Below are 14,179 nucleotides of genomic sequence, written 5' to 3' on the forward strand. Positions count from 1 at the left end.
TGTTTTTGTCTCTTGTTTAATTGCTAATTCACTAACAAAACAATGAATCCAGATAAAAATACTATGTCCCTCTGGCTTTTTCAAGAAGAGCAGTTGCGTTTTATTTGCTTAGGATAGGGAAATATCTCCAGGATCAGTTAAAATTCATGGCTGATCCCTAGTTTTAAAAATAATTTTCCTTTTTTTCTTCTTTTTTTTTTTGACTTTCAATTATAGGTAACACATCTGACTCAGTGTCTGTTGTTTCAAAATGCTCCTTAGTAAATAGAAGTGTACAGTTTGCTCCTCTACGTGCTTCACTTCCAGATTTTCTCCTCTTTATCCCACTCCCCCAGGCTTCAGAGTACCCATCTCCATGGCAACACTCGATAAGGTTGGTGGGTGGTGTTATCACAGCAGGCTTCCCCACAGAAGGTCTCAGCCATATGGATTATTTATGAACTTGCATGACAACACCAGACCCACTGAAATACTTCTTGAGCAAGTTTTTGTTGAAAGCCACTGATTCAAAACAGAGCATCCTCACTGCAGCCAGGAGGGAAGAGAGGAGGAAAAGCAGCACCAAGGTGGTCCCTGGTCCCTCCTCAGAGCTGCCTGAAAGCTCCTCTTGCCCCAGATAGGATTTATGTGCCATAAATCACAGTTAGTATATCTAATAAGTCAGTCAGAATCTGGGAAGTTGTGCTTCTGACAAGAATAACAACCATGACTAAATGGTTGCTACAACTGGTGCTGTTGCCAGGAGCTGTTGCAGATTTGGTGCCCCGAGTTATTCTCTGAACTAAACAAAAGCAGTTTGGCTTTGCACTTTGGTTTTTTCACCTGATACTTTTCCTAAAACTTCAGTATATTTTTTGGCAGATTTTGTATTTATACTGAATTCATTGAAATAGCACAGACAATTTCTTGTAAAGGATTTCTGCAACAGCAGCCTAGCTCTTTAAAATCAAAGTGTGCACTCTTTGCTTTTTGAGCAAAAGATATAGGGCCATAAAGGCTGTTGTATGGAACCCCTTTGTGCAATAATTTTAATAAATTTATCAAGTTGCATCTTAGAGTGAGACAGATTTTCTCTAGGAAGAGGGTAAAATACTTTATTTCCCAAATAGGCATGTTTGTAGTTTTTGACATAGTCAATACTCAAAATTTAATGGTTGTGATTTATCTTGCCAGCTATCTGTACATTTATAAAGTATACATATGAACCTTAACTGGTCACAGTAGGATTTCCTTATGATCAATAAGTAGGAAATGTTGAGGCACAATTTATCAGACCCATTATTAAAATCTGCTCAAAGATTTTATGAATTGCACCCTAAGCAACATAAACACCAGCAAGAACTCACACTAGTTCAGCCAGGTTTTTGGAGCATAGTTCAGATGCAGAGTTTCAGATCTGCCAATCAAAATGTTACCGGCTTTATCCCACTCTTCCTTCTTCATCACATGCAATACATCCCTAATTAGGGTAAAATGCTCCAGATTTGATGAGCTGAAGCATTTACAATGCTGAAGGTGATTAATTTTGAGAAAACTTAGTGCACTTATGATAATAAGTTGGAGGAGGCAGTAGAAAACAATGTCTGCTCTTCAGGCAGAGGGGAAGTTTTAAAAAATGAGAACTCAGAGACCAAAATCACAGAATGTAAGAACCACATTAAAAATACTACCTTGACAGAAGCTTTTTCACTTGTCTTCCTTGGATACAAATTTTTTGATGCAGACTGGGAGAGAATTCTGAGATATTTAAGGTATTGCTGAAGAGACTTGGCCAAGTTCACATTATTTTCCACATCATAATTTCTTTCATCATCTTCATTCTGTCCCAAGGTCCTGCACAGCAAAAGCAAGGAAAAGAAAGTTACCAGCCTGTCCAATGTACAAAGTGGCCAACTAAAAAGGCACTGCACACCACTGTAGTTCAATACATAACAGGAAAGTCACTCAAAAGCTTAGCAACTAGAAAAGTATAGAAAATTCCATGTTTCAGCAAAAGCAGTCAAAAATTCTTGCACTATTAACAATTTATTTCATGCATTTTAGTTAATGATTCTAGAGTAAATCAAATAAAATGTCACATCAAGGCAAAGCCATATTCAAAAGCAAAGAAAATGCCTGTAAAAAGAAAATGCACATGATTAGATTGCACCCCAAAGAAATATGAGATGGTTCTAAGATTTAAAAACTTGCTGAATGATGATGAGATTCAATGCCAATTTGGCCCTGCACCAATGTAAAGAATAGACGAAAGACTACTAGATATGCAGGAAATAATGGAGCCAGTAAACTCCAGTGAAAAGCTTGAAAAGGGAATAATGAGATGGAACAAATATCTCTTCTGATCTTCTCATGTGCCTGGGATTCACAGAATAGTGGTGTTTCCTGAGTGGTTTAGACAGATTTTGGTGACATTTGCAAAGAAAAGCTAGAAATGAGATTAAATGATGGCAGTGTGGAGGTGTTTATATGGGATTCAGAGTGCTGTGTGCAATGAATCTGAATTATTACCAGCTGTCCTCATCTATCTCAACAACACATAAATGGTGATGATAATTTAAATGTCAGCATCAGTAACTATTTCATTCCTTGTGCAAGAAAGCAGAGAGAAAGTTCCCAGCCCTCTTCCTTCCCTGTGAGTGAAGCTGCTTGAGGGAAATCACCTTTTGGTGTCACCATTTCCTACTCACATGCCCACACACTTCTCCACTGAAGAAGAATTCCAGGTGGAAGAGCTTTACAGCTCAGTGAATGAATTTGACTTTCAACATCTCTGTGCCACTGTAAATAAAATTTTATTCTACCAGCCCACATCTTGGCACTAATGCAGAGGCACAGCCTGAGAGAGCACCATTATATCATTTTCCAAAGCTGGGGATTAATTATATTACTTTAATCAAAAATTAACAGACTTCCTTCCATGCTCACAGTTGAACCAAATGTGTGTCCCTACTAATTTAACACTAATAAATGTAATTAATAATCTAATTTACTGTGGTGGCACTGCAACCAACAGTGCTCACAGGTTTGCTCATTTTGAAACACCAGAAAAATCCCCTATTTCTCCCCAGTGTATAACAGCAGGTTCCCATCAGGGACACAAACTCTGGGAAAAAAAGAAGGGTTACTGCACAGAGCACTACAGCAAACCTGATATAATTTACCATCAGTCTTGCTTCCTTCTCATTCTATTTGCATTTTTTCTTATTCCAGAGCTCTACATTCTGCCTTCTGATGGAGTGTGGACATGCAGGTAACATTATCCACCTTCTGTTCAGCTTAAAGCCAGACCAAAATTATTCTGCAGTTTCAGGAAAACCTGGGCACTGTGCTTTCTGCTTCAGTAGAGATGAACTAATCCAAACAGGCTCTCTTCATAGGAAGGATCCCAGTCGCCAACACTCACCTTTCATTCATTGAATAATTCCAACACCTATCTTCTGCTTTCTTCACTAATTTTAAAAGGAAGGGGAAATGAAAAGAAAAAACCAGACCAAATTCTGCCCCAAGGATTTCCACTGGAGCTGATGGGAACTGAATGCACAGACAAAGGACAGGATTTAAGTTGGCCTTTCAAACCATTATTTACAATATATAGTCACTGTCACTGGTGGTAGAAGCAAAATCTGGGATCTAAGGTTTCTCATTTTTCATATGGAGACAATAATTGCACTCATATTTACCCTCCACATTAGATGCAATATTTTATGCTATAAACATTTAAACAATTAAAATGTAAAAGACTACAAAGCTTTAAGTTTCATTTGATGACAACTTTATTGAGATACTATGAATACATCTGAAAGATTTAAAAAAATTTTTTCAGTTCACCACTATATCATCTTGTTAACTCAGGAATGAAAATGCATTAACAAACCAATTATTGCTACTAAATTAAAATATTTCTTTTAAATATGACAAAGTCATGCTGGAAAGTGGATGAAAGACAAATGTATAAAAGCACTTGGTGAGTAGGAGAAATGACTGTCAGTTGAGTTCTTTTTGTGCACTTATTTGGAAGTATTTTCAGTTTTCATTTGTTCTGAAAGATGACTTTGCATACAATGAACTTAAGAGTATAAAGAAAATACCACATATAATTATTTATATACAGAAATAATTATGTATTTCCTACAAACTAGCATTTTAGAAGCTTTTTTTTGTGGAAATATCTAAATCACTGCACCTCTGCTATTTCTGGAATGTTCCCAATTAATAGAAACCACACATTTTAGAATAAATTCCTCCCTTTTAAATGCTGAGAGTATCTTATTACTGCCTTAATGATTGTTTTATTACAGAAATAATACTATACCCCATCTCATACATTGAAGCTTGCTGGAAACGTTTGTGGTTTTGCCTAATTGCACCAATGAACACAACTGACATTTATTCCCTCTGTGCAGAGTGGACTTTTTTCCTTTATCTTGAGCCCTCTTTCATGAGAGGGTTTTTTGAAATTTAATAAGGACCCAGGAAATACCACGTACACTCCAGTTAGCCAACAAAGAAAGAACTTTCATCTTGAAATCAAACTCCCAGTTTCAGCATTTTTTTTTGAGATGAAATCCATGTCTTCTGTTTCATCAGATTTTATATGCACTAATTTAGCCTAAGTCAATTTACCTTTCAAGTGTCTGAGTCTATTTTCTTGCTCTCACCAGCTCTGTGGGGATTAATGACTCATTAGTATGACTTCATATTGTCTTATTACACACGTTACCCTTAATAAAAGGTCTTCCTGACATAATGTTTCTTTGATAATTAGATACCTACTCTAAGTTGCTTTTTAAATTATTTAATTATTATCTGATAAGATTTTAGCAAGCACACTGAGCACACTGAACATATAACACACTTGATCAGAATCTACAAGACACCAGATTTCCTACTGTTCTCTGACCTACAAAACACGTTGGAAATGGACAACCAGAAAAATCAATTAGTGCTTTAAACTGTTGGCACATAAGATAATGCTTTCAGAAGCACAGCTTGGTGACTGCAGAAAATCTATCCACAATAGGAACTGCTTTACGTGAACACATTTGAAATTCTGATGTTCTTGAAGTATCAATATACAAAATGTTGCAGTTTTTTCCTAAAACATAGTTAGAGTTAAAAATTATATTCAAAGTTAAAAATTATATATAGTTAAAAATTATAGTCGAAAACTTGTTAAAACCAGGAATTCCTAAAAGTGAGCATTTGCTTTCAATCTAAACCTTAAATAACTGTTTATGTCTTCTTATATTTTTTTATTTTTATATAACTACAAATTGAGAACACTGCAGAACATGGCCTTGATATCATGAAAATCTGGCCTATTTTGTCTTACTCTCATGAATAAAAATTTTAGGTACTCTCTTAAAAAAAATCCCCAGAAGATATTGAAGATCATTTCTGATACCATCTACTGAGAGTAATCCATTCAATACTGACATTTTGTGTATCTAAGCAGTGAAAACATGTTTATGGATTCAACCACATGTTGTTATCACCTTCATGGTAATCTTTAGATCACTATCTTCTTTAGACATTAAGTTTCTACCTTACTGCACTTCTGAATGGTGCTGTGATTTTAAGAAATGCTTTTGAATCAGCAAACATGTGAAATACAGGGTCAAAGTCTCTGAATAAAATAAAAAAAAAAAAAGTGAGGCAAATGCAGTTGAAGACACTGGGAAGTATCAATTACACAGCATTTTATTTCCAGAAAAAAGCAATCTAGAAAAGAAATGGTTCTGCAGTATATAGAAACCATATATTGCAGTACATGAAGATCTGAATTCCAACATCCAATATTTTGCCCATCAAGGCTAGAAGCTCAAATTTATCCCACTATATGAAAGTTTTTTTAACAAAAAGCCCTTTCTTTCCATTTCACTAGTTTTGAGAATGTATTTCTTAAAATCACATAAGAGAAAGCAAAATTTCTAATTTTTAATTGTTTTAAAACTTCATTCTGGGGTTTGTGTGGTTGGGTTGCACTTAAAAGCCTGTAGGACAGAACAGACCAGGTAAGAGTCTCTTTATTTTTGTAACTGTATATGAAGGTGATACAATTGCAGGTTCAACCATATCTCTACAAAAACTCTACAAAATTACTGATGTGTCTTGCAACCAATTACTGCAAAGTCAACCCTCAATACCTTTCAAGCCATGTCCCAAGACTACCACTAAGAATCTATGGACTGCAATTCAATTATAGATATGTTTTGGAAGAATTTGACTTTGAAAATACAATTAGTCACTCAGAATGTCATTCAATACTTAGTCCAGAATAAAATATCTACTGTAGTTGAGCTTTTATAAGTTTGCCTTTTTGAGCCAGTCATAGGTAGGGATGGTTGAACTGACACTAGATAGGGCATAAATTGAATGAAAGGCATGATGTTTTAAATTCTGACACCTTAAATAATAAGAGAAAGTGTATTTCCTTAACTTGATGATAAACAAAAGAACAAGGTCCAGGGTTTTAATTCATTCTGTCCCCTGAACACCAGTGGACACCTTTACCATACAGACAGTGGCTTTTTAAAAATTTTTAAAATTCTGCTTCTGGGCCAACCTTTCTTATCATTTGCAAACCTTTCCAAAACCCAAGAAAAACCACTACAGAAGACTTACCTTGCTGTGTCAGATCCTTCAGATGCAAATACATCAGGGCGTCGGCTGTGGATTTTGTGAATGTTTGAGAGTTCCTGACCAATAACATGCTGGGTGTAATCATCTCGCCAGGTAAAACCTGATAAATAATGAAACAAACAAAAATAGAGTGGAAAATAATCACTATTTAACAACTTGGAAGTTTGGCAAAAATGTGCCCCAAATAAACAACATTAAAAAAGAAAAAAGGAAAAAAGAAGCCTCACTTGGTTGGAACCATGAGTGAACTGCAGATTCTTCTCTTCTGTATGAAATTCTGTTAATGAAATTTTGGTAATGAAACTTCCTTGAAATGGAAGGAAGACAGTAAATCATGCAAGGACATTTGGAAAGCCTTTGTTCTTAGCAGAATCTTAGCTAGGTGCAAACCAGTTTTAATAGATAAAAAAGGGTTATTTTGGACAGCTATGGAAATTATCCCACTAGCTGGTGTCTGTTGAAAAGTTGCTTCATGTCCTTCCCATTCACAGCACGCTGCCCCCTCTCTGTTTTCCCCATGAAACATTAAGGTTTCAAACACTGAGGACCAAGGACTGCAAGTTTTAGTATAACACACCTAGAGGTCAATTTAAGTTATATTTAAAAGTTGTAACAAAGAACTTTTTAACTTTAAGGGGTAAGCACAACTATGTAGGCAAATTACAGTGATGACTCGTTAAGTACATGAACTTCCAATCTCTCAATATTACACCTGAAATAATGATATAATCCCAAACATAATTGTTACCTGATTTGTAATGTTACAAATTTTTTACTTTGTTACCTGATTTTTTATGTTACAGTAACACTTTAGAGCATAGAGCTTTCTGATGCAATTCTCTGTAAATATCTAATAACTAAATATCCCACAACTGAAGGGAATCTCTGCTGTTATGCCCTGTGCAGCCCAATACCACAAAATCTCTTAATGAATATTGATAGAAGTTCCAGATATGGTTATCCTGATAATCTCTTCCTGTAAGAAACCACCTAAAGAAAAATCCTCTCTAGCACCAGATGCAGTCAGATCTGGTTGGTAGAAGCAGGAAGGGAAGTTGCTAGAACTTGGCAGGAGCATTTCTGGTTCAGCCCCTATTCTGTGTACAAATTATAAACTTCACCACCATCTGGAGTCAACATGAGGTTTTTTGGTGGAGGCAGACCCTTGGGATGAAGATGAAGCATCCTCGGCCTCAGCAGAACTCAGAACTTGGCCACTTCTCTACCTGGGATGGGTGCTTTATCCATTGGGCTCTTCAGATTTTTCCACTGCATCGAAGCAGAATTATTTATCTATTTACTAAATTCTAGAATTAAAAAAGAAGCCTAGGTAGGACATTTTTCCGTTCTGCCAAAGGAGACAATTCTGAGCGTGCAGAAGTAAAAATTACTTTAATAAATATCAAATTTTCATCCTAGAGAGGACATACTTAAGTTCAGTATATGTTTAGACAGGGCTAAGAAGCATTAAAACTATTCTGTTGTCTTGGATTTAGACAATATTTGGGGGGGGATAAAGAAAGGCCCCATTTGAGCATTAGTTAAGTGGGCTGCATCCCAAACTTTTGTTTTCATTAGTGAAAATAATAATAAGAAGAAATCTAGACCAATGTAAGTATGCATGAAGGCTTTAACAAACAAAAAAAGCTTTCTAACATTCCACTTGTGATCCTCCTTTCTCCTTTCCTTAAACAAAAATGTTACTCAAGTTTATTGAGGAAACACTTCACCTGAAGCCATATTAGATGTTAATGGCTACAGTAAATGACTCTAGACACTCGGGAGGGGAAAGAATATCTGTCTCTCTCTAATCTGGTTTTATTTCTGATTCATCCTTTTCAAATGCAAATATCACCTTTTCAAAGGTGCCATGTAAGAAGATGGATTCAAATAGTTTCAAAAATCTAAATCTAAGGCTGCTCAGAACATGTTTTTATGTGAACACACATAAATGAGTCACCATGCACCTATGATTACTTTGATGCAGTGTAATTAAAATGATTTTTAAAACAAAGTTGAGATATATTCCATACTTATTTATATACATATATATATATATATATATGTTCAATTTTACTTCTCTGTTGTTTAGCACTACACATTTCTGTTTGTTTTATAATCTCATGAAGGAGAAAAAACTAAAATAACTTTCAATTTTAGGAGAATGTGCAACATAGAAAGTTCAGCTAGAATACATATATAGTAAAAACATTAGCATAGCCTTAAAACTACTAATTCATGAACCATGAGTCCAAAATTACTACAGTTTTTACTCTCTAAGCCAATACCAACCCTATTAAAGGCTAAAGAATATACAATAAAGAACATAAACTCTGAAGAAAAATACATTTAATTATTCTGAAGAGCTTTTTTCAAATTAAAGCAAGAAGAGTTCATCCATGGTACTTGCATACAAATAAGAAATTAATCTCTGAATTTTGAGAAATACAGAGTTTTTTGCCAACAAACCCCAATATTTTCAGTAAAATAGCATACAAAACCATTGAGATGCCTGTTCTCACTAGTCAAGAGAATGGTATGTCTGTTATCTTCAATGCATTTTTTTCCTACTGCTGCACTATTTTAACATCTTTTTCTAATGCATTTCAAACCAGTATAGATGCACTATCATCCCTAATGTTGTAAAAAATGCAACTATGGCACTAAAAAAGAGTAAATAGATGAAAGAAAAACAGACTAGTTGTTATAGAGCTAGAAAGAGCTAGAGTTAAGGAAATATGCCCTCTCAGCTGTATCTCCAGCACTTTTAACTCACTTCAGTGTCAGGACAAGACAAGGATGAAAAACACAAATTTCAACTAATTCAAAAATCCCCTATGCCAGGAATTCAATATTTCTGTCTCTTATGCAACAATCTCAGGAACTGCAGCCTGCCTAAAGTTAACCTCATGCCAATCATTTTCCAGCATTGTTTCACTTTCAAAAAAACATCTCCCACACACTGAGCCGAATAAAACCGCGCATTCAAGATCCATAATGCCAGGCTGACAGCTGCAATCAGAATTAGGGTTGAGAAGGAGCATATGACGCCGTACGGTGATTTCCTGTTCCCTTTGTCCTTTGTCCCTGTGCCGTCACAGCCCCGGCCTGGCCACCCAATTACTGCGATTTGTGTCCAGCGGCTGAGCAGGATCACAGCGGAGCTGGGCAGGGTCACAGCGGAGCCCTTGCGCGCGCGTTACTTCCATGTCACTGCCAGGGAGGGAGGTGGGGGATGCCCAGCTCCTGATTATCCATCCCCCCCGTGGCTGCAAGGCCCAGGCCCTGCTCTCCCAGCCCAAATTCCCACAGAGGGACAATGTCAAGGGAAGAGAAGGAGTCCGGCGGGCACTGGAATGACGCAAACACCGTGACAACAGCAGCGGACACAAAACTGCTCCCAGTCATTGAAGGTCATTGATAGGAGTGAGACCCCGCTGTGAAAAACGCCAATCACTTGTTTGTAAAATTTTAGAACTTTAATAGTAATAAAATGGTTATAAAAATAGTAATACAATTAGAGTAATAATAATTTGGACAATCTGTATTAGGACAATATGAGACAATAGAAACAAAGAGTTACAGACGTCCCAGTACCTATTTCTGGGCAGCATAAGCCCAAAAATGACACACATTAACAGAGGATTAACCCTTAAAAACAATAACCTGTTGCGTATTCATACACCTCATACATCATGCATAAATTCCATCCAAACACAGGATTCTGTCTGGTCATCCTCAACTCTTCCTCTTAATCCTCATGGTGTCTCCAATCCTGAGTGAGACAGGAAGAAGTTCATTTCTCCTGATAATGGGGCAATAAGTTCTCTTTCTCTGAAAGATTTAGGTGTCCTGTAACTGCTATCTCAGTGCGAGTCCTTTCTTTAGAAAGTATCCTACATAGCATAGCTCCTATTATAACATTTTGTTATAACCTAAACTATATTTAACACACTATTTAAGAGAATTAATACAGCATAGCTTTCTAACACAACACATATACTAATAATTTTAATATTTGCTAAAAGCCAATCATAAAACATGCATTTTTCACACCACAAAAAACAGCCATTGGTACAAGCTTTCCCTACATTCTCTACACCATCTTCATTCCTGTCAGCCCAATGTTTAATTTTTCAGAAAATTTAATTGGAACTCCATAATTTAAATGTACATGAAAAGGGAATGCCAGTATAAAGACAGTGAAGACATTAATACCTTTATCAAACCCAACTGGAAGGTCAAATCTAATGGAGGTCATCTAGATATAACACAGTCTTTCATATCATCAGGTATCTCTCCAGGTCTTTTATTTCCACATCACAGTCTATTATTATTATTGTCATTATTATTATTAGTAGTAGTAGCAGCAGTAGTAATATTATTACCCACAACTACAAAAAAAAAAATTGTTTAGGTCCCCATTATATTCCCATTATTATACATAATGGCTGTGTCACCAGCAAGTACTCTTCTAAGAATTACTAGCTGAAATCAAATCAAAAGCAAGGAGTTTTAATAGTGAAGAAAACAGTTTGAGAGATACAAAGTGGTGAAGAGGTTAGCTTCTGTCTACAAAACTGAAATAAAAATTATTTTCAAATTCAACATAAAATGTCACTTAACCTGCTTAATTGCCTTTGCTGCTATAGCAGTTACAGAGAATTATTGAAAAATACTTAAAATTCAAATATGTATTTCCTTCCCCCAACTGATCCATTTTTCTCGGCAATTGCATTTTTTGTGTGGTTTTGATTCTGTTTTCCATCTTAGAGAAAGTTGATGTCTCTCCAAATATACCTGACAACATCTTTAATGCACATAAATTATAACAGCAGCTTCTGAAAACATTTATCTGCTACTTCTCTGTTAAACTTATTCTATTCAGACTCATACAAATTAATTTCCTTCCCTCTGAAGGCCTAAGCAAGAAAAACCAAAAGTTTTTTTTACAATTTGGAAGAGCTCTGGTGCGAATCAGAAGAGCTCAAAATAAGTCCTTTAAAGAAACAACAGTTCTCACTGCCCTGAGATGTGGCTGTTCCAATCTTCCTGCTGCTGCCCCTGACCCTTTTCCTGACCAGCATGGCTGATGTTGAACAGGGCTCTGCAGAAAAGTCCAGCAGAACCTTTGTCTGACTCCTCCAACTCTTGTACCAATCAAAATCTAAAATTATTAGTTCTTCATCAATATATTATCAACAAAATTATTTTTACGTACCAAATTCATTGAAAATGACAGGAGATTATTCTAAATTTGCAGAAACTTATATACAGAAACTTGATTCTTCTTTGTCAGGAAATTCCCCTTTATAAAAGTCCAAAATCCTCAGAATTATTCAGAATTAAAAGCAGGATATGCACTATTTCTGAGTTGTGACATTATTTTTTCTCTAGTTTTTGGTAACATTAGGCATTTTGTCCCTATATAGTATATTAAATTTTTTTTTTTTTCTCTAAGCTACCTTCAACTGCTACTTCATTTCAGCCAGAAAACTCTTAGCTGTAGAGCTCAGAGACTTTCATCCCCCATGCCATGTGTTGCAAATTGTTAATGACTGCTTTAGCTGTCAGAACGTCTGCAGAATTGGGAATGATTTGCTTTCTTCCCTATTTTCACAACAGACAGGTCAGGGTACCTTCTAGACAGCAGCCTTCCTGCAGGCTGCCTTTGCACATTCTCCAGAGGAGCTGCTCTGTTCTCATTCCACACCGCCCCTTTCAGAGCTCAAGGACATACCCAATAATGTGCACCTATTTCAGCTCTGCCTAAGTCAAAATTGCAGATTTAATGCTGAGGTTGCTGTGTACAACAAAATTAAGTCTTTCAATTGCTGTTGCTGTATTTCCTATCTAAGATCCCAGCCAAAAGATAAAATCCTGGCGTTGGCTCTTGAAATAAAACTTCACCGAAAAGCGAATTTGTAATACAACTTGAAATGACAAGTTAATGGCAAAAAGAGAAATAGGGAAGTTAAACCCAGCTCTTACACCACAACCTTTTAATTTTCCCATTTCTTTGTATTGGAATACTCATTTTTAGTGAAAATTTTGACTAAGACATTTTCCACAGAACTGGAAGAAATTCTGCCCAAACACTTTGTATTACACTTCCAGAAAAACTTATTTTAATTAATTTTTTTGCTCTGGTCTGACTTTCTGTTTGCCTTCTAGCGGACAACCAAATCTGGTTCAGAATTTATTTGAAGAAATGACTGGGGGTTATAAGCAGTTACCATAACTCTTGTCCAGTCCATCTCAGCTGGAGCTGTGGTCATCCTCTCCTGAAAGTCCTCCAAATATTTTTTTGTTTCATTCCCTTTTCCACTGCCAGGTACCAGGTTTGCATTGGTGACTTTTTTGCCTTCTTTTGGAGTTTCTAATGAGACCTTTCTTATATGGAAGAATTTCATTTGCTGCACTCAGCAGCAATTCACTCACAGGCAAAGAGCTTCTGTTTGAATGAACAGATGAAAGGGCTGCCTAAGGATTACAGCTTCAACTTTTCATATATTGTTTTATTATACATAAAAGTGATAATCTCCATAGAATTAAATTACAACCATGATCTGCTTACAGTCCTGATTTTAATTTACTCTAAGCAACTCTCCCAGAAGGTAGAGGGAAGGCTTTTCTCTTCAGTTTTTGAAATTTTTTTATTATTTGAAAAAGCCAAATGAGTGCTTCATTTGCCAAGGAGATTATAAAATGCTCTCACAGGACTCAGTATGTAATGTTTCCTTACCTTTATTTCAGCTCTTGCAGACAGCTACAAATAATTGGGTTTCTACAAGAAAAGTTTCTAAGTGTTACATAAGACTTTCCTGCCGCTGGAGCTGATAGCAATAATGGACTAGTATGATAATGCAAAATATATTTCCAAACTTCCACACAGAGCAGGTTACTTTCCAAAGACTACAACAGAATGGATACATGATTCCCAAATCCTTGAGATGAATCCCATGCTATTCACCATGTCATATAAACCTTCCCACAAACTACTGACCCTCAACCCAAAAACATACACAGAAATGCTTTCTAGGAAGGAAGGTTATCTTGCCTTGCTACAACTTCACATTAATGTTCAACTTTAACTCATGGCCAATCCCATCTTTGACTTGAATAACCTTATGTCCTGCCTGGGCTGTGACATAAAAACAATCAACTCTAATACATGGTGAGAAAAGGTGCACCCCATTTCCTTCTGTCCCTGGACTATGCTCAGACATTTCCTCTGTGCTGTCAGCCCAAGGAGTTTTCATCAACATGAGGAAATATTCACATGCACTAAAAATAGTGACACTAAAATAAACATGAGATTACTTTCCTTGTTTCACCAAGCTTTGAACCCAAATGCTGTAGCTGGCACTCACACCAAGATGTGTGTAACTATTCCAAATTTAACACAAAAAGGTCTGATGTTATTTTGACACTGCAAAACTCTTTAATACATTAATCCTCTGCAATCTCCTTTTAGAGTAAGAAGTGATGATACTTTTTTCCTGTCAAAATTACCTTCATTTTTCTGTTCCTTTCT

The 14,179-nt window shown here is 36.1% G+C and overlaps 1 protein-coding gene across 2 annotated transcripts in view; it reads right to left on the reverse strand.

The window, feature by feature from the left end:
• PTPRN2 (protein tyrosine phosphatase receptor type N2) overlaps positions 1–14,179 on the reverse strand; it is a 634,307-nt gene that overhangs the window by 404,368 nt on the left and 215,760 nt on the right. For both annotated transcript variants that reach the window (XM_059465860.1, XM_059465851.1), the window contains exons 4-5: positions 6,625–6,742; positions 1,671–1,833 (exon numbers count right to left, since the gene is read on the reverse strand). In XM_059465860.1, coding sequence (XP_059321843.1) covers positions 1,671–1,833; positions 6,625–6,742 — 281 coding nt within the window. The remainder of the gene's footprint in view (positions 1–1,670; positions 1,834–6,624; positions 6,743–14,179) is intronic.

The sequence above is a fragment of the Ammospiza nelsoni genome, chromosome 1 (assembly GCF_027579445.1).
Source record: "Ammospiza nelsoni isolate bAmmNel1 chromosome 1, bAmmNel1.pri, whole genome shotgun sequence".
Taxonomy (NCBI): Eukaryota; Metazoa; Chordata; class Aves; order Passeriformes; family Passerellidae; genus Ammospiza; species Ammospiza nelsoni.